The sequence below is a fragment of the Microtus pennsylvanicus genome, chromosome 6 (genome assembly GCF_037038515.1).
Source record: "Microtus pennsylvanicus isolate mMicPen1 chromosome 6, mMicPen1.hap1, whole genome shotgun sequence".
In the NCBI taxonomy this organism is placed as follows: Eukaryota; Metazoa; Chordata; class Mammalia; order Rodentia; family Cricetidae; genus Microtus; species Microtus pennsylvanicus.
The window spans coordinates 13,663,437-13,690,101 of record NC_134584.1 but is presented as its reverse complement, the minus strand read 5'-3'; the positions used below and the strand labels follow the sequence as shown (position 1 = coordinate 13,690,101).

General features: G+C 45.7%; 1 protein-coding gene across 5 annotated transcripts in view; it reads right to left on the bottom strand.

The window, feature by feature from the left end:
- Trio (trio Rho guanine nucleotide exchange factor) overlaps positions 1 to 26,665 on the bottom strand; it is a 289,908-nt gene that overhangs the window by 181,979 nt on the left and 81,264 nt on the right. For all 5 annotated transcript variants that reach the window (XM_075975805.1, XM_075975801.1, XM_075975802.1 and 2 more), the window contains exon 2: positions 4,762 to 4,836. In XM_075975805.1, coding sequence (XP_075831920.1) covers positions 4,762 to 4,836 — 75 coding nt within the window. The remainder of the gene's footprint in view (positions 1 to 4,761; positions 4,837 to 26,665) is intronic.

Genomic DNA, 26,665 nt, shown 5'->3' with positions numbered 1-26,665 from the left:
CACAGCACTGACTTCCTGGGTCATACAGAAGCAGCATTTATGAATGAAGGGGGACAGGCCATTGATTAGTAGCAACTCAACTTTTTTTTGTTGTTGTTGGTTTTTCGAGACTGGGTTTCTCTGTGGTTTTAGAACCTGTCCTGGAACTAGCTCTTGTAGACCAGGCTGGTCTCGAACTCACAGAGATCCGCCTGCCTCTGCCTCCTAAATGCTGGGATTAAAGGCGTGCGCCACCACCGCCTGGCAGTAGCAGCTCATCTTTGAAAATTGTTCAGCATTTTTGTATTATAGTTCCAGAAACATCTCTTATCCCTAAGATAAATGATGCACGTTAATAAAAACTCAAGAGAAATTGGGGTTCAACCAGAAGACCCGAAAAACAAAGCAGCCAGTCATTAGCTCTTACCTCTACTTCAGCCTGAGATTCTTGGAGGCTGTGTCTGAGAGCTGTCTCCTCCCATTTTATAATCCTCTCTAGAGCTGGGATTAAAGGCATGTACCATCCGGTTTCTATGGCAACTAGTGTAGCTACTGGGATTAAAGGTGTGTGTCACCACTGCCTGGATGACCAGTGGGGCTGTTTTACTCTTTGATCTTCAGGCAAGCTTTATTTACTAAAATACAAATGAAATGCCACTACAAGGACATAATAGTTTAATGTTTTTCATTTTCTAATGCCTTTAAAAGTCTTTTCAAGAGAGTGGGGAGGGGAGGAGAGGAGAATTATTACTCAAAATTTACTAACTTATATAACATCTGTTATTGATATGGTGAGGTTTGTAAATTATCTTTCATAGATATATACTAAATACTTATAGATTAAAAAATTATGCAGAGTAAGGGTGGAGGAGAAGAAGAATAAAGATGGAAAGAAATTCTGAAGACATAGCCCTGGGAAGCCAGTTACCATCCTCTTCTGGATGCTTAGATGTCATGAGGAAAGGTTTTTTGTTGTTGTTGTTTTTCACAGGGTTTCTCTTTCCAGCCTTGGTGTCCTGAAGCTAGCTCTGTAGACCAGGCTGGCCTTGAGCTCACAGAGATCTGTCTGACTCTGCCTCCCAAGTGCTGGGATTAAAGGCATGCGCCACCATCCTCTGACATGATGAAAAAGTTTAAGATGCTCTTAGAGCTGAGATGTAGCTCAGCGGTAGAGCATTCTGTGAAGTATCCTGGGTGCAGTCCCTAAAACTGCAAGACAGTAATAACAAAGCTAGAGGCGCTCCTGATGGCAGCAGTTGTCTAGGGCCAAACCCTAGGAGCTACATGCAGCACTGACCCTGCATGTATCTTATTCTCTTTCTCCCTCCCTCCCTCCCTCCCTCCCTCCCTCCCTCCCTCCCTCCCTCCCTCCCTCTCTCTCTCTTTCTCTCTCTCTCTCATCAGACATGTCTGTGCTGCAACCTCAGCCGGATTCCCAAAACCTCAGTACCTACTGAGGTATATATATATTATTCTCTTCCTGCATACTGTCATAAAGTATAATTTCTAAATTTAGCAAAATAAGAAAATACCAGTAACTAATAAAACAGAATCTTTACAAGTTTTATGAGTATGCCCCCCCCTCTCAAAAGAGTCAAACATATTACTTCCACAGACATAGATGTCCACAGAAAAGAGAAAAAGCAACGGTCCAATTGACAACTCGTTATTGACTTCAGTGTTGGTGTCTGAGCACTCAGAGGGCCAGAGACTCAGTAGTTTACAGAGATCAGAAATGTATTTTCTTATGCTTCTGTATGCTGAGCAGTCCAAGGCCAAGGTGCTGTTGGACTGAGTTCTCTGGTGAGGGGTGCACCCTCCATATGGAAGAAACTCTAAGCCATCTTCACCAGGGCCTTCATCTCATTCACTGGGAGGAGCCCTCATGGCCCTAATTAAGTCTGAAAACTATCACCCTGCCAACACGTGGCCTTTGGAGGGTGTGTCTCTATCCCCCAATCCCCTGAGTTTAAGCATCTGGAGATGTACCATTTAATTTACTTACCTATCACATGTAGAGAAGTCACATGCTGCTGTCTAAGAGCAATGTGTATTTTGAGAAGGTCAAGTTCGAGACATTCTAACCGGCTTTTAGAAATGTCAACCAACAAGCGTGTCTCACTATCTCAGAATCACTCATGAAAACTTGTTCCACCTTTATTAATGTCTAGCTTTAACTTGAGTTAATAAAGGCTGCTCCATTCCCAGCTCAGGCTATCCTCAAACTTGCAATCTTTCTGTGCGCGGCCATGCATCCACCTCTTGGCACTTCCAGGAAGAGCAGATTGCTCCAACAGAGGTCTCGGTGCCCAGGGGCAGATGGGCAGGGGCTTTCTTCTCAGACCTACACTCAGTTCAAGAGGAATGGCCCTGTGCAACTTCCTCATGGTGTCTCTTAAAATCAGAAGTACAATCTTTCAGTTACTCCAACTTAAGTACACACCATTACGGTATCAGGTTTGGGCCTAGACAAGTCACTATAATCAAGAACACTTCTCTTTTTGTTATTACTGTTTTTGTAATTCTAGGGATCAGCCCGTCCTGCCTACTGGATTACAAGGTCCATCACATAACACCGATTTATGGGGCGCTTTTGCAAAGGTACCAAAAAAATCCCTCATATGTTATAAAGTGAAGTCACAGAACTAAGTAGATGAGTGATTTCTTGGGCAGAGGAAAGGGAGTACGGGGCAAAAAGAGAAAAGGAGTTCTTTGAGGAATGATAAAAATGCTCTAGGAGGAGACACTAGCAATGACCACACCGCCTGCAGACCATGGAGACGGCCGCACGGCCTGCAGACCACAGTAATGGCTGCACAACCCATGGCTACACTAAGATCTACTTTAAAAAAAAACTGTAATAGTATGCAAAATTATACCACAGTTTAAAAAAAAGATAAATGAAGTTAGAAGTAAAAATTATTTTTGAGAATCCATTTGTTCTTTGGAACGTGTCCTAAAAATACTATATACGTAATCAATTTATTTTTACAATTTCTCCCTTTTCCTCTCATACACAAGATAACAATAGCCTAAAAACTGTCACGTGAGCTCATGTGACCCAGCTAATTCGGTCAGAAGCTGGGAAACACTGGGAGTGTGGTAACACCTCTTAACTATGCTTTGCTTGCATGTCTGGTTGAAGCTCTGCTGGTCTTAATAATTTAAAATGTTCTATCCTCATCTGGTCACTGCAAACCATCTCTCTCCAAAGCTCTAACCCTGCAGAGTCAAACTTTCACTAAAGACTTATGAGAAACCGGTGAATCTATTTTTTGATTAATTAAAAGGCAAAAAGGTTTAGGTTTGGCCATAAATAAAATTGCAATAGTAATAAACTCTGAATTAACTGCCTAATGAAGAAATGAAAGCAAATAAAATCCAGCAGTCACCTCCATCCACCTCCTGTACGCGCCCACCTCCTGCACTCCCAGGTACAGCAGAATAGTAGGCCTGGAGTCTTGGTGCCCAGGCGCAGAGAGGCAGTAGGCTTTCTCCTCAGACCCAGGCTTGCGTTCCAGACAGATGGACCTGCGGAACTTTCTCATGATGCCTCTTGGATTCAGAAGTATAATCTTTCAGTTACTCCAACTTTAAGTACAAAATCAGTAGTTTAAAAACTGGTACCCGCCATTATACAAAAGTATTGGGAATGACTCATCTTGAAAAGATTAATAAACACTACTTTCAAAACTCAGTGGTTTTAATCCATGAGAGTTAGTCAGTCGCCTATCATCTACCTACCTACCTACCTATCATCTATCCATTGCAATCCATAAGTTAGTCCGTCAGTCCATCCATCCATCCATGCATCCATCCAAGTATTTCCAACAAACTCAAATCCTCCTTTTTCTGTGTACTATTGCACTCTTTACTAACAATGCAAATTCATTATATATTAGATTAACTTCTCCAAAACTCAACAGAACAAGCAAACACAAGACTAGCAAAAAACGCTATGGAAGCCTCATCTTAAACACATACAGAACCACACGCCATTAGGACACCCAGAACAAAGTGGTTCCAGTGCTGGGAATTAACCCGAGAGCCCAGCAAAGGTGACATCAGACTGGCACAGCATGTTTTAGACAGTGGAAAGGTACTGAGGAGGGCACAGCATCCAGAAGGACAGGGAACCTCACTCACAGTCACTGTTACAATCCTATAAACCTGCACACAGATTCCAGTGAGAAAGCACAAAGGCCAAAAGCATGGCCATCCTTGTGCAGAGGAGACAGGACATGGGCAAGGGGTCTGGGCTGTCAAATTCCACACTGCACAGGAAGGCGATTGCCTTCTTACAGGGAGCCATCAGCCGGGAGAAACTGCCAGGACTTTACAGACAGCTGAAGATGTGGCTTCTAACAACGCCAGGAACGGGTATCCCCGAAGGAGAAGAGCTGGGGACAGGAGTCTTTCCTCCCAGATGAAAGAATGAAAACCCGTACGGGACAAGACACAGAGGTTAAAAGCTCCTGAGTGTGTCTACACGGTCACACTCCCAAACGCTGACACTAAGGCATTTAACTCCAACAAGCAGCTGTTCCACTTAGCCACTCAGGCAAAGCAGCCAAGTGTTTGCAGAGTGACAAGCAGGACAGTTTGATCAGCAGTGTTCGCTGGCTTACGATGTATACACTGTGTCAGAAATGCCTGGGGCGTTAATTTCCTAAAATACAAGTTTTAGAAGTCCATGAAATGCCAATGCTTTTTTATGCTGTGTCAAGTGAGCTGCTTCAGTCAACTCTAAGCAGTCAAAGCAGGCTAGAAAGTCAGTTTTACCTGAGAGATAGGCGACTTTTTCCTTCAGGATTGGCAAAACATCCATAGCTTTCATTTCGTCATTTTTCCGAAACCCTGAAAGACACAGAGAAAACAGTCAGCAGGCAGCCTGACCGACACTGTACCCAGTGCCAGCAACTTGACGTTCATCCTTACCAGTAAACCAATTAAAGAACATGACCATGTGTGAACACAGGAGACTGTGACCCCAGCATTTTCTCCTATTTTAATGTCTTTATGCATGACTAGAGACGGTATCCCAAAAGACCCTCAGCTGCGCTAGCAGTAACAATTTGTTCCCAGATGACACAAAATGCAGTCAGTCCCAATCACTGGCCAAATCTTCATTCTAACCTTGTAAAATTTAGGTAACTGCCAAAGAAAACTGTCGCATTAGCAGTTTCTTGTAAAGTCTTCTTGTAGTAGCACAGTAAAGCCTCTAGGGGGAGCGCGAAGCTTCCTTCTCTTGGTCTTCCAAGCCAGGTTAGTAACAATCCTCGCTTGGCAGACAGAGGGAGTAACTCACACTGGCAAATGCTCCCTCCTAGCTTGCTCCTTCTGCGCTTGTGGGTTGTGGCTTGCGAAGGAACTCCAACTTCTGATGTGCCAAAAGGTCATTCACTAAAAACTAACTCCTCTCTACTCCCGAAAAATCTTAGAAAACCATTAACCATTTTTATGAAAAATCAGAATGCAGCCCGGAACATTTAAGTAGAATGAACTGCGATCCAAACACGCCCAGCCTGCTCACCTAATAATGCGGGATAAATATTTCTCTTACTCACGGTCAGGCCTTAGGATACTGTCTTGGACTCTGTCTAAGGCTGGATGCCCATTACAACTAATACTCCAACTGCCATCACTAGCAGATACGCCGGGGAAAAATAAAAGTTTCCCATTCCCATTGTTCTGGCTTTGCCAAACAGTACAAGAAAAGGATCCAAAATGTTATCTTGGTTACACATCTGGTGAAAGGTGCAGTCTAAGACGCAGAAAGTATTAAATGAATGGGTTTCTGTTCCAGTGTTGTCACACTGACCCAGCCCTGACACATCTCTTTACACGCGGGCTCTCACCAGGCATGCCGTCACACACCCTTAATCCAGGAAGACCCCTAGGTCAAGGCCACCCTGGGCTACCAGTCAGTTCTCTCTCAAGGCACTGCAATATGTACTTAGAAAAAGGGAATGGTGTGGAGTTCGCCTTTCTTTACTCTGCCTGTTAGTAAGGACAGAGCCCAGTGTAAGCCTGCGGAGCTGTTACAGCAAGAACTAGGTTATACTCTGGGCTGCACTGCAATAGTTGAAAGAGGGTGAAAAAAATCGAGGGGAAAGAGGATTCTAAGTATTAACTTCAGTGGCCCAGACTTCTAGCTTTTCCCGAGCCTTGCACATGAAGGGCAAGTTCTGAATGGATCTGAGAAATCCAACATTTGAGACAGGCAGTGATGGTGGTACACGTCTTCAATGCCAGCACTGAGGAGGCAGAGGCAGGCGGCAAAGACCAGGGCTCTGAGAGAGAACTTTCTGGCATGACCCTCAGGTATTGATAAACTTGTCCTAGAACTCAGGTCTCCAGGTCTCCAGGTCACCAGGCCACTTTGCTCTCCAAGTCACCAGACAGAGAAACAATGCTCATTTCTAGAGGGCGAAACACCCGAGCCAGAGTTCTGCAATTTCAACCTGGGTTCCTTTAAAACCCTTGAGTGAATTCAATCTAGTCTCAACTCAGGCTGCCACCGACTCACTACGAAGACTTGATTCCACTGGTGGGTGAAAACGGCAGTGTGGCAAGAACGAAAAGTGTCAGTCTGGTGACAGTCCCCCAAGAGAAAGTCCACACAGAAGCTAAACAAGGTTATGCGATGTTTTATAGCCAGCAGGGGCCCCGTGAGAATGAGAAGCACATCTATAGATCAAATCTAAAGGCGTCTGAGAAAGAGAAATCCCTCTCTACTACTCAGGGAAGAGGATGCCCACCTCTCACCGTTCTCACAAGCCAATGCACACCCAGACCCATCCATGTGACAAAACCCTCACAGAAGCCAGCGCGACCACCTGCTTCCTCGGCTCTACACTCTAGAACCTAGAATCTGAGTTTCACCTGTCAATCATGAAATCCCCAACATAAGATTGCCCTCCACCCAATGCTGAGGATTCATCAGGAAAGGGCTGTGTGACTTGAGCCATAATTCCAAAGCTTTCCTGATGGCGACTGATGACCTTCTGAACGACATCTGTTTATTGACAGCCAGGACGGGGTGGACAGCTCGGTATGCAGAAAGCAAGCTTCCGAGAAAACCTCAACTTCTCATCTTCAGTTTCTGGGAGCCAGAGTTGTTGAGTCTTATCAGCCCCCCAATTTCCCCATCCAATTAAACAGAACTCTTCTTGAGAGGGAAGGCAAGCAGGTCAGACAAACTGTAAAGTGTTACATTTTCACTGGTATGTATCCACATGTCCAGACACTGACTTACTGATCTTATTGTGATATCTGGTTGGTTATTCCACAGTGAAGGGATACAGGGAAGAAACATAAAGGTAACCACACAAAGAAACCGAAAACAGGACTGATATGATGGGGGTCACCGAGCATTATCCAAAATTTCATGTCCAGGTTTGAAAACCCCATCCACTAAGTAGAAGACTCACGAAGCATGGGTAAGTTCTCAAACTTTGTCAACTAGATCATGTAACTCAATAAAAAGCAGAAAAGGAAAAAAAAAAACAGCTCCTCCGATCAGAAAGGCAGGTTTCTGTCTATGCCCTGGAGAGCTGTTTATGAAAACAGTGTGCAGCTGCTTAAAAACAAGTTTTCTTCAAAAATTAAAAATGGACGGCTTCTTTGTCGCCTCACAGGTTCTAGCCCACACCATGGAAAGGCCCAATTCCCTTTGACTCATGAGTTAGAAGGGTTTCACTGCTGGGTTCGATGACCTTCACCTGGAAGCACTACATCTTCCTGGGGTCACAGGGAGATTATCAGCAGCAAACACCGTTTGAAGATGTCCTTCTGAAATCTCACACCATATCTCTGTGACAGAGGCCAGGAGGAATCAATGTTTTACTCCTCTGACCAAGAGGGTCTGCTAGTGGGGACAAGAGGACCACATGGAGCAATCCGGGAAACTGAGAAGACGGTGGAGAGAAAGGTGGATAGGAGGAAGGGAAGGTCAGTGGTCAAATCAAGGCATTCGTGTCCATTTTTAAGTTACATAAAACCTACAATAAAGAGCACAGGACGACAGAGGAGCCAGTGTAGAATTTAATGACAGGCTCGTCTAGGGACAGTAATGCTTCCCAGATGAAGGCTGAATGACAAGCAACAAGTGTTTGAATCAAGCCTACAACGTGTATGCTCAGAATGATCACGATAGTGCCTGCAATCAGGACTTGATGATCAACAGGAATTATTGTGTAAGCAGGGCTCGGAGAACTTCTCTCTCGTTTCAAATTCATTCTCTCCCCGCCCTCCTCTAAATGTGACTATTTAAATATTTTAATATATTTATTTTAAGACAGCTCCTCCTGAAGTTAAATATTACAGTATCTGTCCAAGTGGATTCTGTTACGTATTTACAATGCTGTCTGGCCAGGAGCATGTCAACCTGGGATAAAGGCTAAGCCTGTGCTTCCGAGCCTCTCCTGTTTCTTCAAGGGACAAATATACCGTCTGGCAAATGGGTGTTCTCTGTCTTCCTCATGCAGTCAACTTGCTTTGGACAGAATGAGGTGCAAAGTGTTCAAAACCTCTGGGTGCTGGACAGAAAAGAACAAACCAGTGAAGAGACAATCTCCCTCCTGGCTCTCTCCCAATGTCCCACACGACTTTCTATTTTCAGTTTCTAAGAGATCAGCTCTGTGTATTTAGCCTTCAATCATAGCATGATTGCAATTGTAAGAGGGAAAATTACCCTCTTCACCCTGGGAGGGAAAGTTCCACAGTTATCATCTAGCAATGGGAAATCTTCCAGATGCAGCGGAGGGCTGGAACATCAGCAACCTCACAGCCCAGTGGCAGGTCAGCTGCCCAGTGGTCAGGTCAGGTCCTCTGACCCTGTGGTGAGTGTGGCACTCAGACAGACCTTAGCGAGTCACTGCGAGCGCTTGCTCGCTCGGTCACTACTGTGGCCTTCGGTTTTCAACACCAACCAACAAAAACAGAACAACAGTCATCCATCTTGTTCACCCTCAGGAGCGCGAGCACCAGGGATGTATCTCCAGGATACGGGAGAGCTCCTGCGGCTCGTTATCCCAGGAGCACTTTCCATGTAGGTCTGGGCACAGATCTAAGCTAAAACTAAGCCAGTGAGTTAAAGAATAAGCCAGCTTTTAAACTAAAACAGGGTCTCTTAGTAATCCGTTCAGGACCTCTAGCAGATTTTAGTCATTTTAAATTTTACATAATCATTCACCTACATAAATGATGTTTTTCTTTTAGTAAAACGTGGTATTTAAAGCCCCAATTACTCCTCCACAGACGGAGCTTCTGATGGAGTTGCATCCGTGTCTCGTTCTGAATTGTCTGCCATGGCGTCCACAGACTGCGTCCCAGCCACCCCACAGGTCTCGCTAGCCTGTAAGCTGCCCCATGTCACACATATCAAACTGGAAAGCTGCCTGTCAGAAAGACTGAAGCAAATCTGAGGGAAGCACAGGTTGTTCCACAAACAAGACTAACAAGCAAGGCAGTACTCTAAAGCAACCACAGCAAAAATGTTAAATGGTAAGCTGGTGGCTTCTCGCTTACTGACGAGCCTCGGTGGTAATTAGCAAATTTTACTCATTAGTTAATTGGCAGACACTCTGCTAGTGTACAGAGCTCCTGCACACAAAGGGCAGGGTGATACATCTCCACATCTGCGAGGTGACCCCGCCCTCGTTCCACTTGCAGAAAGGGTGACGTCACCCTCTCTGAGCAAGCCACTTCACTGCAGAGCCTGCAGGATCCGGCTCTAGTGCAGAAAGGCAGTGTTCGCACTGTGGGGTTTAACTGTGCAAACCTCTAGATGAGTGTCTTGAAGGAAGGAAGCATTTTAGCAAGCCTGAATCTTCTGCGAATGTACTTAATTATGAAACAATGTTAGGAACCAAAGGTTAAACTTTTACTAACATAAAAAATCCAAATGCAATCAATTGACGCTTGTGTAATTTTTACAAAAATATGACCACAACCCACAATTACAAACTGCATATAAAAATGAAGTACACATATCAGGAATGTCGGCATGTTCACATTATACCACACTAAAATCACAAGGCAATATGGGTTCCAATTTTTAGTATCAACTATGACTGCTTTAATAACCACCTGATTGGCCAATTCATCCTTTCTTAGAAGAGATAGCCTGTAAGATCACACAGTTAAGGGCTAAAGAAAAATGTACACTTTACTGATTCAAGGAAATGTCAATTTATAATAGCTCTCTCTGGCTTTTAATTTCTTACCCACAAAATATATAGGACAAGCTGAACTACAAAAAGACCAATGGCTTGTTCAGGTATTACAAATGCCCTGAAATAAAAGAAGCAATCTGTAGACTTTGCTGATGCCTTAACCAAGCATTAATGGTGAGTTGGAAGTTAATTTATAAATATGTACTAGGCCAGTAGTCCAGAACTCATTATAAAAGAGGTTCTAACCTCTCCCAGTTTCATAAATTAAAAAAAACTGCCTGTCCATGAGCCCCCTTCATCTCCTGATCCCCAGATTAGCATAGGGGCATACAGAGAAAACGTATTCCTCTGGCTATCTAATGCAAAATAAAGAGCACGGACAGCTACCCCTCTCTGCCACACACTGTATGTATGTGTGTGCGTATGAGTGTCTGGGCTATACAGCCTGACAGCAGATGCCACTCTAGTTACACGTGTATATCTCATTCATGTACACACGCACACATATGGGTCCGTAAAGTCGACCTAATCCGAAAACTAAGGAGCCTGAAGAACCAGAGTGATAACTCGTGATCCCTGAGCTATGGGAATGGATATCAGTCCAACCAAAATAAATGGCTAAAGGAAATCCTGTTCAATTATTACATCAAACATTTCATTCCTCTATGTAGTCAATGCCTGGGCTTCCCTTACCTTCCACCCTTCTACCCTCCCCTTACCTTGTTGGCCAGTGTTCCCACCCTCCCCACACCTTCCCTGGCCAATGTCCCCAGACTTCCATGTCTTTCTGGATCTGGAATCATCTCCTGACCGGTGTCCAACAGACCCTCTGATCCCACCACTCTCAAAATAAGGCTTGTAACACATTCCACCTTTTACTATTGCCCCTAACAGTTTTCCAAGGTGCTCTTTGGTGGCCTCTTGGCACCCTCACATAAAATACACACTCCCTGACATAGAATCCTTCAGATATGACATTTGGGCACCTGGGTACATGGGCAGCCTCACTCGCCTGCCAATGCTTATTCTCTCCCAAGATGAAACTAAAAAGAACATCCACCACATGATCTGTCAGAACTCCTACAGACACCCCAGAACCCCACTCCCATTACCCCTGCTCCCAGTGTACGTTCCACCCACCAGAACCCACTACATTTCCATAGCACGCAAGCCTTTGTCACAGTGTGGAGATGATCTAATGCTGATCAGTACTCCCTTCCAGACAGAGAGTTACAAGGCACTATATCCCACTGCTGGGGAGTACAGCAAAGGATGGAGGGGAAAAAACTAAAATAATAATAATAACAGAAGAAGAAAAGAAAGCGAGAGAGAAAGATAAAACAAGCAAACAGACAAACCCAATGGGACACTGAGCCTAGGTAAACAACACCTTTTGCAGTTGGCAATTTTCAGTGCCAGTCTACAAATGGGGTCCTAAGCAAAGTTCACCAAGTCACAGAATTAACATATTTTGAAGTCATCAACTAGCACACAATGGCCAGGCAGTTAACTCTGTGTCTGATTATTATTGCTAGTATGTAACATTATGTTTACAAGTCCTTCCTTAATATTTAAAGTTGGGAAAGGGTTTTACTTGGAGACTTTCACAATAAACTTAAAAAGTTATTTTCTGCCCTAATCACTCTCCCCCAAACTCTCTGAAAGGAAGGGCAGGCCAAGCTAAGGAAGAAGAATTCAGAGGCTGCTCACTTCAGCATTTCCACGCAAAGAGGGTGCAGGGCTCTGGGGAAAGAGGAGCATGCTGGCATCAGAGGCCTGCTTCTCTGCAGTCGGTGTTTTCACCCTAGGAAATGCTTCAGTCATGAGACTGTGACCAGCCCAGGCATGAGGGAATGAGCAAGCCACATCAACTCCACACAACTCAAAACAGAACTTCTTTGTTTTACATGTCAGCACATACGTGTCCCAAGTCCCTGAGCTCCAGAAGGCACAAACAGGGCAGCTCACAATATCCACAGGTATCCACCATATGCTTTCGGCTACGGGAATGAACACAAGTGTCTGTGGGTGCTGGGTGTCACATAGCAACAACAGCCCAGAGCACTGGCTTGGTTTCAGTCATGGTCTCCAGCCTGTTGGTGAGCAGAGCCAAGGCCTTCAGGACACTCCGCAAGACCAAGGACTCGATCCCCAGTGATGAGCCCGTATTTGGATTTAAACTCAGATTACTGCAGTTCATCTTCCCACCAGTGTCCCCAGTCCCCACCTTAGTGCTTGCCTACTCTAAAGCAGCAAGACGCTGTTTGTGTGTTGACATAGGGTCTCTCTATGTAGCCCTGGCTGTCCTGGAACTCACAGAGATCTATATTCCTCTGCATTCTCAGAGGGCTGGGATTAAAGTTATGTGTGACATAGGATATGTCAACAGGCAGATGTCTAACTGCAGTGATACTAGAATTCCCAATTTGGACTCTGAGACTTGGGTTAAGAAAAGGGACTTCCTCCCAAGCTCCAGGGGCCTGCTGGTGAGTGCCTATCAAACCCTCTGCCTTTAAGACACTGGGCACAAAATTTCCCATCTCTGAGGACATGTAATCAAGGCTAAGAGTCTTGATAAGTAATCAATTAATTTGATTGGCAATAAGTTTCAACAGCACTTAGATCATTATCCTGTTCATATATAAACTAAAGTTTCCAAATGTTCGGCAAAATTAGAATATCATAGGTATGATACCACTACACAATACACAAGTCACTGACCCTTAAAATGTATCAAAATAAGGTAAATACCGTAAGTAACTCAATGTGGAGTTGCTGTGATTAGCCAGATAAACCAAACCACAGATACTATTTCCACTGAGCACTGTATCAACCCCAACCACAGACACCGTTTCCACTGAGCACTGTATCAACCCCAACCACAGACACCGTTTCCACTGAGCACTGTATCAACCCAACCACAGACACCGTTTCCACTGAGCACTGTATCAACCCAACCACAGACACCGTTTCCACTGAGCACTGTATCAACCCAACCACAGACACCGTTTCCACTGAGCACTGTATCAACCCCAACCAGACACCGTTTCCACTGAGCACTGTATCAACCCAACCACAGACACCGTTTCCACTGAGCACTGTATCAACCCAACCACAGACACCGTTTCCACTGAGCACTGTATCAACCCAACCACAGACACCGTTTCCACTGAGCACTGTATCAACCCAACCACAGACACCGTTTCCACTGAGCACTGTATCAACCCAACCACAGACACTGTTTCCACTGAGCACTGTATCAACCCGACCACAGACACAGTTTCCACTGAGCACTGTAACAAACCCAAATACTATGTATGAAGTACTGGCATGAAAATAAACCCAGACAAGGACAGAAAACTCTGCACATGGAGGCCCAAGATGAAAATTTAAGTGGCCAGAAACTGACACTGTTGCTTCCATGCTCCCATCAACCTACCCGCCATGCCAATCTTGTTTCTGTTTTCTTAGTGTGGGCTGCAATTCATCTGTGCAGTGAGGAAGCAATGAGAACAGAGGCGGGTCACCAGGAGAATGTGGGAGCACGAAGTTAATCCAGTGAGGGCAATTCTACAACCCTTAAAAGAGACAACTCAAGACAAACTCATGCCTGTCACTTGTCTGATTTTAGGCAGAATTGTAAACGTGTAGTAAAGTCTGAAGTTTTCTTCTAGGTCTTTCCATATGGTGGGAGATGTGACTGCTAAAGAAATATTAGTCCTGAAGCAATTCTGGCTTCCTGTCCAAGCAACAGGACCAGCCTAACTTTGCTCATGGGTAATGAACCTGTCCAGCTGCCTCAAGATTATAGCTTTATACCAATGTGGGCGGCATGCAGCCTTGAAAGTTAAAGTCATTAATTTACTCACATTCACTCAGGCCTGGTGCCCTGCCCTACCCCATTTCAAAGCAGGGAAATTCCATCAGCCAGGCCCAGTCTTTCCTGCCGCATGCTGGGAGAGGGCTAAGATGCTACAAAAAAGGTTGAGAAAAGCAATGCCTTTGCTGACACTAACACACAGGAGTATGCCATTCCCATCCTCTGCCCACCATCCTCAATCCACCATTGTCTAAAGCTCCTACCGTTTCAAATCCTTTCTGCATAGGCAGAAAAGCAAGGGCTTTTAAAAGTTAGAATAAAAGATGATTGTTCAGCAAAAAAAAAATCTAATAACATTCATGGGGAAATAACTATATGCTTTTGACATCTACGTGCACACCTGCCAGGTGTTCAAGTGTACACGTGTGTGCACATGCATATGGAGGTCAGAGGCCGATGTGAGCTACCTTCCCTGACTGCTCTCCACCTGATATGTTGAGGCAGGGTCTCACACTTGATCCCAGTGCTCTCCTGGTTAGCCTAGTCTAGTCCTCAGCTTGCTCCAGGGATCCCATCCACATATCAAGGTTCACACGTGGGTACCGGGCATCTTAATGCTCTTCCTCATGCTGAGGGGCAGGAGTTTACCCACCCATTTATCTCCCTAAACTAGTAAATAAGAATGGATCAAGAATGGCCTCCCTCTTGGGATCATTATACATATTCTCAGGTCTAGAGGAAGAAGCAAGCTGGGTACAGCGGTGAGCAGTATCTGAGAAGGGGGAGGAGAGGAGGGATGCTACTCTAAGAACCCTCTGCTTGAGGACTCAGTCCAACCTAGGGGCATGGTCCTCTTGCCCACAGTAAGTCTCCGTCCTTGATTCTCTCTGGAATGTGGGAACTTGGTAAATCAAAGCCAGAAAAGACTCTGCACATTTAGCTATGGTTTCCTGCTACCTTACTGACAGACAGCAGGGCTGTTGACTCTGGGCAGCTGGGGGAACCCCTACATGTTTTGGCCATCTTGACATGACAGGATATGGCTGAGTTACCACAGAAAGAACTCCAATGGTGTAATATTTACTTATTTTCTACCTGGACACTGGGGAAGGGCAGCGGCCTCAGGGGTATGTTTAATAATGGGGCCATACAGCCTCCTTTTCTCTCGTGTTACAAGTCTTTCAATAGACTCTGTGTGTATGTGTGCATGTCAGCATAAAAGAGATAAGAGGAAGAAGAGAAAAGAGAGGGAGAGAGACGGAGAGAGGGGGGAGGGAGAGAGGGGGAAGGAGAGAGGGGGAGGGAGAGAGGGGGAGGGAGAGAGGGGGAGGGAGAGAGGGGGAGGGAGAGAGGGAGAGGGAGAGGGAGAGGGGGAGAGAACAAGTCACACCGGTATTTTATCTATCCTTACCTACAGGGAATCCTTTTGCAAACCAAACCTGGTATGAATGGCGGAAGTGGTAATGCCAAAGGGGCATTTAAGTAGGTGTGGCATGGCCACCCACTTACTCTCTAGTCTACGGGCCTTGTATAGTGCCCGACACTGAGACCATGGCAGTTCCCTGCTCCAGGCCCTGCATCTAGATGTTACAAGCCATTGCCTTAGGTGGACAAGGAGTTGGGGATGTGTGAAGAAGGGACAGGGGTGAGTGAGCACTCCAAGCTTCAAGTGTATCACCTCAAACACCACCTCACACAGGTCACAAGTGTCAATGTCTAGCTCCAAGCCAGAGCTCAGGAATGAAGCTGCTAAGGTCAGCTGCCTGCTTCCCTGTGAGCGACACTGGCAGGGGCTAGATTTCCCATGCCTTCCCTTGCTTCTCTATGAAATTGGGAGCCTCAGATAGCTTCGCTTCCCACAACACTGGGTCTTAAAAAAAAAAAAAAAAAGTTGGTGCCTAAAATGAAAGGAAGATCAAAGACATCTGGAAAGGGAAAGGAACTTCTCACACCACGATCTGGTTGAGGCGTCTCAACACCGAGAGTCAAAAATTCTAACACAGTTAACAAATCTGCTATACAATTTGCCAATATAAAGATAATATCACTTTTGCACAGAGACAGGTTACACAAGACTGGTAAAACAGAGTGAGCATGGCTGAACTGCGTTTGACCTTAACTCCTTTCCCAGCTGTAAATCTGCAATTTTCTGGGAATCTCACAAACAAGAATATAAACTTCATTTGCGGGGGGGGAGGGGGGGTGGAGAGTCCTAACTCATTGTTTAAGCCCTGGGACCTGCGGTTTTATCAGCCTGTAAAGCTACCCGATGAATCTCAGGAAATCTCGGAAATAATCTTACAGCCTTATTTACCAAAAACTAAAAAGAAAAAGGATCAACGTTCTTAGCAACATTTCAAGATAAAACTTCAGAAGTCACCAAATAGCTGTTCTCGAGATGCTGGCCTGTATGTCCTTCAAAGCCCATGAGAGGGGGGGGAGGGAGGGAGGGAGGGAGGGAAGGAAGGGAGGGAATACAATGCTCATGCCTAACCTATGTCAAAATCCCTCACAAACCCTATCTCTACTTCATCACACTGACTGATCCTGAAATTCTTTTCTGTGGCAAAGTCAAGAATCCTGATTTTTACCTCCGAGGGGGTTCTGACAAGTACTCCTCCAGAGGCCACAGGGGGCATGGAAGAGCTGTGTCCACAACTCCTGCTCCTAAGACTGCATCTATGCTGCTCTGGGAACCTGTTGCTCATTCACCCAAGGTTCGTGCTCTGTAAGATAAGGGACCGTTACTTACAGAGGAGAGGAAAGATCAGGTCCGAGACACACTCACTGTCTAAGGCTGCACCTCCACCCCAACAAAGGGGTGTTTTAAAAATCAACACAGTCGTGCTACACTCACCTTGGAAACGTCCTTCTGAGACTGCCTACAAAGAATCTAACAAGCTGTGAGAAAACCCCAACAAGTAGCACTCCAGAATTCTCCCTGGCTGCGACCACTCCCCACCCAACCTGCTCCAGAGCGTCTCAGCCCGCCTCTGCTTGCTTCACCTGCCTCTCACAGGTGCCAGCAACTCCCTTCCTCCTTGAAGATGAAAGGGAGGACAGCCCACCTGCTGCGCCTCAGCGTGGGAAGCCTTCCTCTGGCTGTCACTTCCAGGAAGTGGGGAGGCCACGGTGGGCTTGTGTGACTCAGCTTCCCTTTATGCTCCACTTTTAAAAGATAACCGAACACAAACAAGATCTTCCCTACACCCTCAGCTTCACTCTGGAGCCAACGAACAAAATGGCTGCCCTTGGCCCATTCTACATGTAAAGTGCTAAGAAAACACACAGAGTTTTTCTTGAAAGTCGGACTGGGAGATTTTCTGGAAGCTGATGGCATGACATCAGTTAACTCTGCAACCAAAACACTATGCAAACATTCAAAACCTTCAAATGGGAAGGACAAGGAGTTGCCGTTACAGTAAATAAACACTCAGAGCTCTGGTGCTCTAATACTCAGTTAACAGTAAAACAGAAGGGCTCTCAAGTCAACTGTTCTAACTCTTCTAGTTACTCCGACACGTCAGACCCCAGACATGAAAGAGAACCCCAGTGTGACCTTCATACATGAAGGTATAGGTGTGTGTGTGTATATATATATATATTTCCTGTACATGCCTAAAGCCCTCACCTTGTTTAAGAACTCTAACACTGCCAACTCCTCAGAAGCCCCCATCTAGCCACTGGCTCCAGACTAAGGCTGTATTGACTTATAGGGAAATTACTCATTGCCTTGCTGTTCCTGGCAGTTCTTTTTCGTTAACCGCCTTCGGTCTTTACATGTGTGCAATCACACCCTGTCCACCATGCAGTGTGACTACATGTGGACTACCTCCTATGTCATTATAAATGCCACCAAAGCCAACAGTCCTATCTATGGAACTGGAATCGTCGCCAGAGCACCTCTGGGCAGAAGGTGAAATGCATGTTCCTATTCAAATCCCTCAACTTAAACTCCCCAAGTTGCTCTCTACTTCCTCTCCAAAACTTGTACTGTCTGTAAGAGAAGTCATTCTTCAGGGATGTAACCATTTGCTGCCCTTTACCAAAAGACTGATGTGAAATCACTTCTGGGTTCCAGCTTCTAAAGTGGGATTTTGTATTCCACCATCCACATCTGACCGAAAGAACAGGATATCCCAGGTGTTTCCCTTTCTATTTCTGTCCTAACTGAATCCCCTTAATATTTCCTCTTACTTAAGGTCCTGAATAGCAGCTGCCAAGAAGGAACTGTCAGGGACCTGCATGTCCCCACCGCTGACTTCCAATGGCCGTGGACTTTCCCAGCTCTTGGGGAAAGCATGCTGCTTCTCAATTACAGGAATAAATTCTCTAAGATTAATAATACTATAAATTGGCATTATGATCCCAGGGAGCTCATAAATCCCTATTTAATGCACGGTCACTACTGTTGTGAGTTGGAGCGGAGAAGGGAGAGCAAGAAAAAGCTTCCTGCCCTTCTCAAAGGGGGACAGCCTCCCAAATCCCTTCCACTCTCTGAGCATTCTTCTCTCCCAGGATCCTCACCCGACACTGCTCTGGAGAGACACCTCCATCTCCCACTACCCAGTGAAGACTTCTCCATGGCCCTAAAAAGTCTTGAGGGTCCCGAGCTAGCTTCTGTGGGCTCAGGCTATCAACCACTATTCTAGCCATGTAATAGCCACATAATTCATGGATGTTTACCATATTAGAAATTCAATCTGAGAAAATTTTCAAATAACTGTTTAGACTGGAGAGATGACTTAGCCATTAAGAGTGTACAGGGTTCTTGCAGATTGGTTCTTGGGACTCAACTGGGTGGCTCACAACTGCCTGTAATTGCAGTTCCAGAGGAAATCAAGCGCCCTCTTTTGGTCCCCACAGACACTGCACACACATGCACAAACCCACACATATACACATAATTAAAAATAAAATATTTCAGAAGTGAACAATTTCTTCAAAAACAATAGTAGAATATATTAACATAAGTATTTTGAATGAAAATATCTCATTACTTCCTCCACCCCACCAGAAAGAACTCTCTAGCAATAGAGAAATCTACAGACCCACACCTTGGATTCAGATGTAAAACATTAGCTACCATGTCTACCTGCATGCTGTCATGATCCCTGCCATAATGACAATGGACTAAACCTCTGAAACTGTAAGCAAGTCCCAATTAAATGCTTTTTTTAAAAAAAAAAATAACAGTTGACATGATGCCAGCCACTGGTGGTGCATGCCTTTAATTCCAGCACTGGAGAGGCAGAGGAAGGCAGATCTCTGAGTTTAAGGCCAGCCTGGTCTACAGAGTGAGCTCCAGAACAGCCAAGACTACAGAATGAAACCCTGTTTTGAAAAAACAAACAAGAATAAAAACGAACTGCCATGGTCATGATGTCTTCACAGCAATAGAACACAAAGGATACTCACATCTGAGAGGAAGGGTAGGTGTAAGGAACTGCCCAAGAAATGGTGTTACAGGCTGGGGCTCTTCCGGGAAACCTGAGTTTGATTTCCAGCACATACACACACACACACACACACACACACACACACACACACACACACACGAGGAACTCACACCTACCTGTAATTCAGGCCCTTGACTTACGCACTCACAAAAAAAGCTTTTTAAAAAAATTTCATTGTTTTTGGTTGTTGTTAATGTTTGTTGTTTTTATTGTTACTCAGACAGGAGCGGTAGCTTAGGTCTTTAATTCCAGCACTCAGGAGACAGAAATACATGTCTGTTAGAGTCTGAGGATCACAGACCGGTCCGCAATGAGTGCATCCCAGAATAGCAAGTTCTACATAGTGAGACCTAGTTTTAATAAGCTTCTAAAACTGGATGCTTCACTCTATGAGAGGCAGGGGTAGAAAGTTCACTGTGCTAGCTTAAACATCCAAAAGACCGATCCTAGAATTTGCACCTCATCCAGGACATCAGTGAAACCCCATTTTAAGAATCTAAGTTCAGCCTTCCTGGTACTTAGGCATTCTGTGCCAAGGAGTTGAGGTCTGGCTCACAGTGGGGGTGTGAAGTAACAAATCTGAACCACGTCTTGAAAATCAACTGAAGGTAGCCGGACACTTGGCTAAGTATAGCTAAAGGGACAAAGAAAAGGAGAGCAGATGAAGAGCTGTCATGGAGGAAAAATGATTCTGTCTGTGCACGCCTGCCAGGTGAGCACCGGCATGCTGGAATGCCATGTGTACGCTGTTTTTAATTACGCAGCAATGTGAGCAGGACACAGATTTACAAGAGTCTACAGCCAAAAGAACGGTCCTTTGATTTTATAAACATATTTATAAATAAAGCCAAACTGATGGGTTTTATTTTGACATTTCATTTTACAGTACCAGTCCCTTGCTTGGAAAAGGACGCCTCCTATGACGTCACTGTCACCCTCCAGACATGATCAAGGCAGTCACCCGAATGACCATTCCTATGAGCAGAATCACACAGCTGGCAAAAAGACAAGCATGGTACACAGGGTCACAGCCACAATGCCACTTTCCCGTCTTCTCTCAACCCTCAGCCTCACCTGCCAGCCATTACTTAATGCCACTGAGGAAAATAAGGCTAACAAGGGTTTGATGTCACTTCTTCCCAACAAGCACCTCTGCAGCTAACTTCCTCTCCAGTTTCTGAGAGGAGGCAGGTGCTGCTTTCTCAAATAACCTCCCCATGACCCCTGCTGTCTGCTGGCACAGCTGTTGCATCTGTTCCCTAGGCCACAGAAACCATCAGGCACTCCCATGGAGGTAAACTCAGCACTTCAGATGACCCGTGTCCCTAGACGGGAGAGGTGACATGGATAAGACACCGAAACTCAATAGGCAGTGGCAAGAGCTTAGGGAGCAGAATGTCACCACTTCCTTCCTCCTCCTACACACGGACCCAAGCCTCTGCTGTCCTCAAGAAAGAGGGACCTCCCAGAGAAAACGACCCAGCTTGACATACCCGTGTTTGCGGCACTTGAGGAGATGACATGGCCGAAGGGTTAGGTGGGAAGACTACCATGATGCAAGCCTTCTTCACCACGTCCAACCCTTCCATCTCCGATTCCTCCAAAGAAAAGAGTGAGCACTCCAAGGACCTGAGGGCAAGGGGCCTGCTTCTTGGTTTTACAGAAGTTACCGCCATCACCCTGTGCACAGCCCACAAGGACTCATCAAAATCAGCCCCAACAGCACTTATCAAGAGGTCCCTGGAGACACAGGGCCAGCAGCCTGGGCTGTCTCAGTGTATGTCTAAAAGCAGATTTGTTAACGCAACCCAGATGTTTTATCTTCAGAAACTGTCACCATGGGATCAATAAAGTCTTATCATTCTTTTAAGATTTATCTTTATTTTATGTATGTGGTGCAGGCACGTGTGTGTGTGTGTGTGTGTGTTGTGTGTGTGTACTGGTTAGTTTTTGTCAACTTGACCCAAACTAGGGAAATCTGGGAGAAGAAAAATCAAAAAGAAGAAAAATCCTCTATCAGACTGGCCTGCAGGCAACTCTAGGGGGCATTCTGTCGATTAGGACTGATGTGGGGGTGCCCAGTCCATATGGGCAGTGCTTCCCCCAGACATATAATCCTGAACTGTATGAGAATACAAGCTGAGCAAGCCGAGGAAAGTGGGGCAGCAAGCGGTGTAATTCCATGCTCTCTGCTTCAGTTCTCGCCCCGGAATGCCTCAATATAACCACTAAATCAGATAAACCACTTCCTCCCCAGGTTGCTTTTGATCAGTGTTTATCACAGAAAGAGGAAACTAAAACAGTGTGCACTACATGTGTGCAGATGCCCAGAGACCGGGAGAGGTTGTCAGAGCCCCGGAACTAGATTTACAGGTGGTTGGGGGTGGGTGCTTGGAACTGAAGCTGGGTCCTGAGAGCTGCAAGTGCCCCCCCACTGCCAAGAGCCATTTCTCCAGCTCTACCTTGTAATTCCCTAAGTCTTATGCTTTTACCACCTAGTCATTAAACCAACACTACTAAGAAAATTAAACCTTTGCATACAGAGCTATCTTGCACAATTTAAGCCTCAGTGGTCAGGAATTCATGAACCCAGAGACTATTAAGTGACTTTTGGAGAAAGAAGGCACCAAACCTAAATACATGGATCAAATTCAGTGTCTTCCTAACCCTTCTCTGTCTCATATGCAGGATCTTTTTTGTTCAGAAGAGCCAGAGCAAATCATGTCATCTCTCCTGGCTGCAGTTTCCTCTTGTGTGAGTCATGCATTTCAGAGAACCATTGGCGAATTCAAAGAGAAAATGCACCAAAGCATCCAGCACAGAGCGGGGTAAATGTTACAGTTCAGAGCAGCTGCCGCAGTCACGACGGTGGGGTGGGCATGGCCAGAGGCCGCACACGCACACGGCGGGGTTCAGGTGTTGGAAAGGATGTACTTGCATGTACGTACACCCAGCTGAACACAGCACAGCTATCTCCTCCCCTCTGGAACACAAGTCTCTGCCGGCTGCTCTCAGCAGTCAGAACGAAGCAGGGGAAGAGAGAGAAAGGCTGGCAGTCCAGAGTTTTCCCCCTTCCCTAGTAACGAAGCAAGTGGTTGGTATTGGCAATGAAGCATCCCTGCCCCTAGTGTTAATTCATGGGCACTCTAGTCATTTTTCTGGTCATAATTTTCACCAGAATTCCTTCTTGAAAGCTGAATACTCTTTTTCAGACTCCTGTGAACCCAGGTGAAGGACAGCTTTCACAAAGGAAAAGCCATTTAATTACAAATGCAGGGTTTCAAGAAGCCAATGCAGCACCGGCAGCACAGGGGTATCCGTGTGAAGACAGTGACGGCATGCTGGCCACGTGGCCAGAGCTAAAGGGATTACATCATCTCCTTTGTGCAAAGACGAACTACAGGAGGGGCTGAGCTGCAACGGAGAGCTGCACTTCTGTTGAAAATCGCCCTGTTTGTCTTCTGTGTCAGAAATAAAACATGACCCCAAAGAAGACAGGCTGGGTTTTTATAAGAAGCTCATATTCATCACTTCCCTACGCCTTGTGTAGCGCACTGTTCCAATACTGCAGCGGTCTGGGGAAAGAGGTAAGGAAAGGACAGTTCTCCGGCTCTCCATTCTGAGTGACCTATGCCCCCTCCCCGCATCCTAGTGTTCACTCCCAACAGAAATTGAAGAGCGGTGTGTGAGAGCTGAGCTAGCATGTCCCCATGCAGGGCTACCGCTGGATTCAGGATGCTTCTCTACTCATTTACACTGACTCCATTAAAAAAAAAAAATGGGGTGGGGAGGGGAAGGAGGAGGAGCTAGCATAGAAAGATGCTACCAAGAAGCCTGCTCACAAAACATGTCCTGTAAGCCTGCCCTTTACAGTCGTAAGAAACCTTACTGTCCAGTGGTAGCATCACAGTATTTGTGCTCAGCGGTCTGTTCAGCTGTGATCTAGACAAATGCAAGTTAAGGAATAAACGACACCGGGACCCACAGGCACATACTCTACTGGTGATGCCTTCCTCCACGCCTAGCCAGTCCAGCTGTCTTCCCATCTGAAACGATGGCTACCCCATTCCATACTGAGTCTGACACTGGGCCAGAGTGCAGAGTAGTCAGGAGAGGAGGCCCAGCAGCAGGTTTATAACAACCTCCACCACCTGGGGATCTTAAGACGGCTCGAGGGCCAGAAATAATGTGCAGTCATTCCATCCCTTGCTCTGGTTTTCCAGGCTGTCCTGAGAATGCTCCCTCCCACTGTGTACCCCACTTTGGAAAGAGAATGGAAGCCTGCAACCTATAGCCAGAATAGTGCAGGTTTTGAAGGCTGTCTGCCTCAGCCTGTGAACATCTGCAGACAGAACTGCATCTCCTCACCGGGGCCCCTCTGCTTCACCCATGCAGTGCCCAGCTCTGAGAGCTGAAGGGGCTCTGTCTCAGGAGGAAGACCAGCATCTTCTGGATGCCAGCCAGGCTCGGAAGCATGCCCAAGCAGAACCACCTGCACACTGACAAACTCCTTAGAGCTTCCAAGCGGGCCTGCTCTAAGCACTAATGGGTAAGCCTTAAAACACTGACCACAGTGCCTGGCACACTGTGCCACACCGGTGCCAGCAAACGTCATCTCTACTGATGACCATCTGCTCCAAAGCAGAGCCCAGTTCAGGAGAGGTGAAAAGTCCCCAGAAGTCAGGCTCCATCCTGCATGATGCATAGAAAACAAGGTGCTCACACCCCAGAAACAGTACCCAGGACACTGTTGCCTCCATTCCAGACTAGACTTGGGACCCTCTGCCCACCCTCTGAGGCCCTGTGCATATTTAATCTACACCGTCAACACAGAATTAACCACTTGAGTAATGAATGGCTTCAATCAATTTACCTTACTCTACTAATCTATTCAATATCACTTTGAATTGGTAGTGGATACTTCTACAATAAAGTCGGCACACTTCTCAGCACAACCTCAGACAAAAGGGTTTGCAGAGAGGATGCTCACTGGCAGATATTCAGTTTTCGCATTGAAAAATCTAATTATTTTAAAAATACAAAAGGGAGAGCCTATAGATATATGCACATGATTTCTTCAAAACCCTCTGTTCATTTAGCTTGGTATTCTGCCAGTTTCCGATGCTGTGATTTCCGAAATACAAAAATAAGATCCATGAATATTTCCTGATCTCAGAGACCAAGGCAAAATGGTAGCAAGTGCCCGACCTTTGTAGTAATATAATCACTGTCTAACTGTAAATTCTGTTGACAAAACAAGCATTTCCATTTACTTGAAAATGAAAAATAGATGGGGGAGGATATCAAACTGCATAACGTGTAGGCAATCCACCATAAAATTTCACAGATTTTCAAAAAAGAAAAGAACTAAGTTTTTCTTCCTTGTAAGCTTAAATTGGAAGGAAAATGTGAGCATGTTACCATAGTGAGATTTGAGAACTAACAAAGCTCTATTTGAAGCTGGGCTTTGCCACCTTTCAACAGAATGGAATCCGTGTCATTATAACTTTTCCTAATTCTGACTGATGATCTCCATAATTCTGAGGTTCACATTCACACATCAAAGTAACAGATGACAGCAGCAGCATTAACTCACCAAACGTGAGTTAACAAGAAATTCCAGTGTCTTAACCTGGCTTAGGACCCAAAGCCAAGAGCAGAAAGGGAAGCAACCAAACATCCTAAATCCCAGAGCCAGGCACATGGCAAACCTTGCTGACAGGCAACTTCACTATGCACAACCCTGGGGCTCAGTGGGCTGAGGGAGTAAAGATGATGGCCGAGACTGGTAACTGTTTGCTGTCTTCAGAAGACACATATTGCTGGTGTGGGCAGATGACAGGGCAAAGGGCAGGAGAGATGCTTAGAGTGGCCAGAGCTTCAGCAGATTGAAGAAAAGGTCATTCATTCAGTTTATGTGTGTGTGTGCGCGCCTGTGTGCGCGTCAGTGTGCGCATCTGTGGGGGGCGGGGTCCTGTGTGCGCGTCCGTGTGCGCATCTGGGTGTGGGGGGGAAGGGGTTCCTGTGTGCTGGGAATGAGGAAACTGAATGATGCATGCATGGATAAAAACAGACAACATGCAAAAGAAGAGCAGTTGACAACAGCCTTACCAAAGGTTGTCACCCTTTCCTTTTCTGGTCCCCAGTCTCCCTTCTGAAGGAACCAAATGAAGCAGAGCAGTAGAAGAGGAAAAGGAGAATGGAGCCGACAAACTATTACAATGCCCATCACAACGGCAGGCAACAGAGATGGGGAAATAAACTATTACAATGCCCCATGGCATCAACAGGGGGCAGAGATGGGGAACAGGCTTGAGCAGAGGACAAAGGGGGATTCTGAGTGAGAAGGAAGAGATAGGTTTTTGACAGAATGGTTTAGGATCCTCGATTACCTAAAGCATAATCTTGGTACCAGCCAGAGAGAACTACCAGGTACCCAGCTATATGGTCTTCCTGGGGAGCCACCCAGAGTAGAGACAGAAGAGAAACTCCTTTCTGGCTGGCCATACTTTTACCAGTGACGCTAGTTCAAAACAGTAGTATTGTGGCTTTATTAAAGGCTTGCTACTTTAAAACAAAATGCAGAATACTTTCTAGGGATGCATGCATTTCCAGTCATAGCTGACCATCTAAGACTCTCCCACCATTTCAGTGCAAATCAAACTTTAAAGCTAAAAGTGGACAATGTCAGAATTAAAATACTGCAGATCTTGAAACTATTTTGTTGTCTTTCCAAAGGGCCTTCTGCCTTTAGAGTTAGCGTTCATGTCCTGGTTTGAATTGTCTGAGGGATAAAGCAAAGGGGCATTTGTTACTGCTCATGAGATCAAAGAGATGGGTCTAGAGAGAAGAGAAATAAAACGAACAAGGGGTTTAAGTAAATTAGTTTGTTTTTCTGACTATCATTAAGAGTTACTTTCCACAATAAGCAAGATATATTCAATGCACCTTCTAACACTATGCAGCTCCAATCGTGCTCTGTTTGAACAAGCTACTAAAAGCGCTCAAAGCACTGTTAACTCCTATCACCATCTCCTTGGAAGGCCAATCATTCAGGAAACTGGACTTAGGCAAAGTCAAATCTCCAAGTCAGCAACTGTGACATGTGTCTTGTTACCAGTCACGGGGCCCCTAAGCCCATGAGACCTGAAACATGAGGCCAGACTATCACGCCTTGTGTACCCTTCACCTCTTGTTCTTCTCGGGCATACAGGTCAGAGACAGCCAGA